The sequence below is a fragment of the Papaver somniferum genome, chromosome 3, assembly GCF_003573695.1.
Source record: "Papaver somniferum cultivar HN1 chromosome 3, ASM357369v1, whole genome shotgun sequence".
In the NCBI taxonomy this organism is placed as follows: Eukaryota; Viridiplantae; Streptophyta; class Magnoliopsida; order Ranunculales; family Papaveraceae; genus Papaver; species Papaver somniferum.
In genome coordinates this window covers 146,933,047-146,940,437 of record NC_039360.1, presented here as the reverse complement: position 1 = coordinate 146,940,437, position 7,391 = coordinate 146,933,047, and the positions used below count along the sequence as shown (strand labels likewise).

General features: G+C 36.7%; 1 protein-coding gene across 1 annotated transcript; it reads left to right on the top strand.

Annotated features, from left to right (window-relative positions):
* The first annotated feature begins 1,622 nt into the window (after positions 1-1,622).
* Positions 1,623-4,493, top strand: LOC113357641 (L-ascorbate oxidase homolog). The gene is made up of 8 exons (XM_026601083.1): positions 1,623-1,962; positions 2,063-2,172; positions 2,328-2,598; positions 2,751-2,847; positions 2,945-3,290; positions 3,432-3,791; positions 3,881-3,959; positions 4,042-4,493. The coding sequence occupies exons 1-8, from the start codon at positions 1,831-1,833 to the stop codon at positions 4,258-4,260; spliced, it is 1,614 nt and encodes a 537-aa protein (XP_026456868.1). The 5' UTR covers positions 1,623-1,830; the 3' UTR covers positions 4,261-4,493.
* The last annotated feature ends 2,898 nt before the right edge of the window (positions 4,494-7,391 follow it).

Here is a 7,391-nt window from a genome sequence, read left to right as displayed (position 1 = left end):
ATTCAATGGTAGTTGAATATGAGTTTCTATTTATGATGATCTCCTGATTCTCCTCCCCACCGCGTACATACTTAATTAGGTTTTCCTTTTCGAGCCCACATGTCATGTGTTCTACTCTAGTACTAATATCATACAGTACTACTTTTTTCTATACTATCATTCATCACGGAAGAGAAATTTACAGCGCGACATGGCTTGATTATCCTATTCCTCCAACTCCAAGTACAATTTCAGAACCATGCATCCATATGGGGAACGCAACAGACGAATTAATAGTTTTCAGACACCCACTAATGGTCGCTAATCCCTATTTCTAGGTTCTCTTAAAAAAAATATGCTAAAGATGATTACATTGGATGCTCCCATCAATCTCATTTACAGTCTCTTCCTCGCTAACCACAAGTTTTTCTTTAATCGTCGTACCTTGCAAAATACTGTAGTAGAGATTAGTCAGAATCCGGATCTGCACCGGAATATTGGCAATCATTTGTAGCGTTAGGGGAGACACTTGGGTCGTTCCGACCTTGAAATATCATATTTTGAGGTGATTGAACTCGTTGTGATACGTGCACTCGTGATGTTTGATATCCAAAGCTTGTACGTGTACGATCATCTCGTCAAATGTCAGTAGCTAAATGGATGACTTGGGGTTATATTAAGCACCTACATGTCCAATATTCAAAGCTCGTGCGCCATTGGCTGGTGGCTCAGTATCCATAAATTGGGTTGCAGGTTATTCTAAGCCCCTACATCAATTACAATAATCACTGGTCGATTTTCCAACGATACAACAAATGCTAAATCAACTATTCATATAATATCTTCAAAATTGCTTGCGGCCAAATTCCTAGCACGACCCTGCCTAATCATAATTTCGTGATCAACTACTTTGATTGTAACGGTGACCCGGAAGCAAAGTTATAATCAAATAATCATTATGATGGAGGAACCGTTTGAATAAGTTTGCAATCAGACTTGAAATTGAAGCTTAGGTGAGAAAATTTCTTAGGAAAATCATTGTGCTCGACAAAAGCCTAATTTAAATGGAGGTTGTTGGTCAGATTTTTATTTTTATTTTCTTGCCGAACCATCATCATCATCACCTATCTCTAAAGTTCCAAACGCGTGTGGCACCGAGTGATGTGGTGCATCCATGATGATTAATATTCATAACTAGTAGTATTGGACAACTTACAACGGTTGATTCAGATGGAAACCGTGTTTGATACATAGTGTGAAAATTCTTTTTGTAACCAATCGGCAATCACGCTGACTTTGTAATAAACTACCAGTAAACAACCAGAATTCACGTGAGATTTTCTGGATGACGCGTTTCATTTTTTCTTATGTTAGCTGTCTCAAATGTTTATGTTTCGATGCATCAATAGCATATACTATTATCCTAGTTGTGAATATCTGCACCATTAGATGCTTTAAGCTTTACGCGTGGAGTCATTTCAAACGTACCACACCGCAATGTTTGATGTTTAGGATTGTATTAAAGTGGATTTTGGGTGTTTAAAAAATACTGTTCTTATCGATTCAGCAACTGTAAAGAAGTTTCTTACAAGTTTTTTTCCCGCGAGTTATCCTGTATTTAAGGGGGAGCTACTTAGACTGTTAAGTGTCAAAACTAACTTTCTTGTCTCTCTCTCTCGCTGTAACCCACAGAAAGAGATCTTTCCTAGTAGAAAAACAAGCAGAGGGTTTTAGACATTTTCAGCTCAACCTTAATCTGGTTTTCTATCAATCAGTTTTTCACTTCTTTTCTTAATTTTTTGATTCGCAAAGAAAAAAAAGTTTAGGAGTTTTGAGATTTTTATAAACAAGATGAGAGGACTCCAATTGATTTTGGGGTTTTTGGCTTGTTTGTGTATATTTGTGAAAGCAGAGGATCCTTACAAACTCTTTACATGGACTGTTACTTATGGAAACCGTGCTCCCCTTGGTGTTTCTCAACAGGTTTGTTTATATCTATCAAACTTCCAGTTCTCAATTTCAAGATTATTTTTAGGTTTTAAGATCACTTTGTGATTATTCGTATTATTGTGGTTATTATTAGGTTATTCTTATAAATGGACAATTTCCTGGTCCAAGACTGGATGTTGTCACCAACGATAACATGATCATCAATGTCATCAACAAGCTAGATGAACCCTTTCTCATAACCTGGTCAGTAATTTATTTCCCTACTTAGATACGGGTTCAATGAAGATCTGTAACTGTAACCTACCCCAATGTCAGTTTGGTTTATCCTAGTACCAATATATCTTGTTTGGTTGATTTGAATTTGTGACCAAAACTAATGATTAACATTGCGAATACAGGAATGGTATTAAGCAAAGGAAGAATTCATGGCAAGATGGAGTTTTGGGTACTAATTGCCCAATTCCTCCAAACTCAAACTACACATACAAAATGCAACCCAAAGATCAAATCGGGACTTACTCATATTTCCCATCTACTGCATTTCATAAAGCTGCCGGTGGTTTCGGAGGCATTAACATTTATGCGAGACCAAGAATTCCTGTTCCATATGCCCTGCCTACTGCGGATTTCACTTTACTTATCGGTGACTGGTACCGCACCAACCATAAGGTGATTCTCATTTGACATTTTAACAGATCTGACACTTCTCGCTTCCAAAATGTAATTTGTTTTTCCGTATTGCAATTTTCATTGTGTTTTCACAGAAGGGTCGGTTGTTTAATGGTTCTAACTGATTTTTTTAATTGATAATCTCATTGCAGGTGCTACGAAACTGGCTGGACTCCGGTAAAGCACTTCCTTCACCACATGGTCTTCTCTTAAATGGTCAGACCCGTTCACTCTTCACCGGTGATCAAGGTACTGTAAGCTCATCGAATATTACGCCATTGTAATAGTTCTATACAGCGAATAAATTGGGATTGAACTGAAAGTTGATGATATCTGTCTTTTTCAGGAAAAACTTACATGTTTAGGATCTCAAATGTTGGACTATCAACCTCGATCAATTTCCGAATTCAGGATCATAAAATGAAGCTGGTTGAATGTGAAGGAGCTCACACCGTGCAGAGTTATTATGAATCCCTTGACATACATTTGGGTCAATCTTTTTCCGTTCTAGTAACCTTCGACCAACCAGCCAAAGACTACTACATTGTGGCTTCCACACGATTCACGCGAGTCAATTTAACCACAACCTCAGTGTTGCGTTATACTAATTCTCAAACTGATGCTTCTGGGCCATTGCCAGTGGCTCCTACCTTACTAACACACTGGTCCATGAAACAAGCCAGAACCTTCAGGTAATTGAGACCTATGCAAAAGCACATCTATCCCCGAATACATGCTAATACTTACCATATTCCCCATTTACATGCAACATAGTGCTGTTAGACTCCGCAGGAATTATAGATTTTCTTTTTTTGTCTTTCCTTTCATGGCAGACGGAACTTAACAGCAAATGCAGCGAGACCAAATCCTCAAGGGTCGTATCACTACGGACAGATAACAACATCAAGAAGAATCATCTTAAGCAATTCAGCTCCCGTGATAAATGGGAAGCAGCGCTATGCTGTTAACGGGCTTTCCTATGTTAACTCGGAAACCCCTTTGAAGCTTGCTGATTATTTCAATATGTCTGGAGTTTTCACAACAGATGCCATCGAAAGGGAAAACAATAGTCCTACCTTAGCTACTTCTGTCTTGAAGGGTTCCCTCCATGAGTTTGTTGAAATCGTTTTCCAAAACAGCGAAAATGAGATTCAATCCTGGCATGTCGATGGACAAGATTTCTGGGTTGTCGGGTATGTTTGATTTACCAGGAAGTAAAAATTTTATATCAATTTACTTGCTTTAATTGATAACTAATTGTAGTGTACTAATGAAAATGCAGTTTCGGTACTATGCCATGGCATGGGGGGAAACCAAAAACCTATAATCTAGTCGATGCTGTCACTAGACACACTGTTCAGGTAGGCGATAACATAACATAAATTTGGTATTATTCCTCGGTCAAATGATTATGTTTTTCTTATAATTATATTTTTCTTGTAGATATACCCAAATTCATGGACTGCTTTATTGATGTCAGTGGAGAACCAAGGTATGTGGAACATAAGGTCTGCAAACTGGGCTAGGCAGTATTTAGGTCAGCAGTTCTATTTCCGAGTCTGGACAGAGATTCAAAGCTTCAAAAACGAATATGACATTCCTCCAAATGCTCTGCTCTGTGGTAAGGCCGCTGGACGACGAGTAAGACGCCGTCAAGCATAATTAGGTCAGATAATTATTTCATGTATGTATTCTTTTGTATTTCCAGTCACGAGGGTGTGACCCAAGGAAAAATGTAGCTCAAGATAGAGGGAACGGTATTAAGCTAGAGAGTATTCTCAATTCGAGAAAATGTATTTTTTTTCCGTAAATTCAAAAAATGTAGAAATGAAAAGCTTCAATTCCCATAATTGTTGAACTTGGCCAGTGTGGAATCCTTTGTGCTCCTTTATGGTCAATGTCGTTTTCGTTTTTGCATCTTTTCACTAGCTTGTTCCAGCTACTGCTCAGAACTGTTTGGATGATCAAATAAAGGAACATGCTTTTATACCCGTGTTTAGAAGTGTAGATTGAACTTAGACAGTTGAAACTCAGACCACGAGAGAACTGACGTACGAAGTTGTTCTTATACTGTGTAATACCTAAGGTTTTATTACCTCTCTGGTATGCTTTTAAAGCCCTACCACTAGAAGATAAAAAATAGAGATATTTTGAAGTAAAATCAAAAACTCTTTAACCAACTATTTTAGTTAATAGGTAATTTGTCCCTGACTAATTAGTGTTAATTCGATTGATTAATAAATGTTTAATCATGTGTAACTCAGAAATCAACCAATGTTAATGGTTAAATCTGGATTTTTTTTTGATTGTTTCTGTAAAAGCATCAACCAAGAATCGGTCGATGTTCATGCTCTCGTAGTCCGATTCTGATTGATGTTCATCGTTCATGAAGAACAGGGACGGACCCAGGAAGGATCAATTTCCTTTTAAGACCCGGGCTAGAAGCCTTGATCGAATAAAAAACGAAAAAAAATTGGCTTGTGGACTGGGGAGGCTACCCAGGCTAAAGCCCCCTTTAACCCAGCTGTAGGTCCGTCCCTGATGAAGAAAACCCATAATCGGTTGATATGAATTACTACATAGACCGATTGTTTGTTTTTTTTTCTTTTTGTAACTCCAAAAAAAAAAGGAAAAAAATTAAAATTTTCTTCTACCCAAAATCGGTCGATATGAACCTTCACATCGACCGATTATTTGCTGGTGTTGAAAAATCAAACATAATTTCAATCTGTACTTGAATGAGTATGATTTCATACTCATTTTTAAATCGAGCATGAAATCATATTGGAGACATACATACTCATTTCAAATTGGGTGTAAAATCGTTCTCATACTCATTTTCAGTTAAGGTATAAATTTATTTTCATTTCGAGTAAATTTTTTATAGTCGAACTGAAATTGAGTGTACATCACTCGGCTTTACAATGAGTATGATCATACTCATTCTTCAATGGAGTAGTAACTAGATAAAAAAAATGGGTTAACCTGCCGAATCGGTCTTTATAAGAAATCAAAGTCTATACAATCGGTTTATGTGAACATTTACATAATCCGATTCTAGCAAAAAAAGAAAAAAACGTACAGAAAACTTGTTATTTCTTTCATACCATAATCAGGCGATATGGGCATGAACATCAACCGATTTTGGTTAAATGTTACTCAACCAGAAAACACATGTAGAATAATCAGTTGACGTGGTCATGAACATTAAGCCGATTATCATAGGAATCGGTCAATATGGACATGGACGTCGATCGATTGTGGTCAAACACAGAAATCCAAGATTGTATTAATTTTCAATTTTGAATGGATCAAATCAATCACAAGTATAATTAAGAGTAATAGGTTACAATCGACGATGTTTAGTTTGATTTTTTTTTCTAGGATACACCCATTTCATATCCTGTTTATAAAAGTACACCTGTTTTTTTGGAAATTTCTAAAATACACCCACAGTTCATAAAAACGGCAGGTCATAGTATATAAAGATCTAGCCGCACATCTATCGTATGGAACGGACGATGTAGATTTATTTGACTTGTAAATTACGGATGTACCCATAAAGAAGAAGCAAAAGCTGCAAAATGCTAAGAACGGACGATATTCGCTTTCTTCTCTGTCTTCTTTTCTTTCAGTTGGTCTCGTACTCTCGTCTCAATAGTTGTTTGGGGTTTTTGTTACAGATGTATTTTGAAGGGCTTACAAATCATCAAAAACTGGTTCATGGAATAGGAATGGGCTTACAAATCATCAAGTTGTTACCATTGATGTTTGTGTTGAAGTCGTAGTTGTGGAAACTATGAAAATGTTTAATGGAATAGGAACGATGGGTTGTGAATGAATTTGTGTTTTAAGTCGTGGAAATTATGAATGTCTAATGGAATAGGAACAATGGGTTGTGAATGAATTTGCAATTGCAGGTTGTCGGAGCTAATCCCCGGCTAATACTAGAACAAAAAGGGGTTATCTCTTCATTACCCACACAGTGTTTGATAGAAGTGCTGAACGACATATTCTGCCCTGATTTTCTGTAGCTAGTTACCGTGAATTCATGGATGTATACTAATCAAGGCTAAGAAGTGATTTTGGATCTCAATATAAGCAAGGAGTTGTAGATTAAAGTCTGAATCAGAAAAGAACCTTAGTATTTCTCCTGTTGGTTGGGTGAAACTGTGGTTGTAAGTGAAAGAAGAGGAAACTAGAAGATGATACAGACAAGGGTATTTCTGACCGTTTACATCATAGTCAACTCAGTCAAGTTGACCGGAGTCAATAACAAATGGTCGTTATCCGTTTTATTCAAAAAAACAGACTAAATTGTCGTAGCGGGTGTATTTTAGAAATATTGTAAAAAACGGGTGTATTATAGAAAACACATTATCAAATGGGTGTATATTAGAAAAAGCGCCATGATGAAATTTCATTTAAAAAAAAATGTAGTTAGAATCGATTGATGAAGTTAGGTTTTAATTTTAGTTCGTGAGGAAATAATTTGAATGAGTTTTAGTTTTGAAAGGATTTGAATATATTTATAATCTAGAAGGATACGACTGAGGATTGAATTTTAATAGTGAGGGCAACTTAGTACTTTTACCTAAGTTAGACACCCCTTATCCCTTTAGTGTAGCGGGTGAAGAAATGATAGGCCTCAAACTAGGGAGGTTTTATTACTCCTCCTCCATTTCTAAAAAATAGGCTTGGTTTCCTTATTTGGGTATGTCAAAAAAGATAAGCTAGTTTCCATAAATGGAAAGTTACATGTGATGAGTTTACTAATCTACCCATGGAATGAC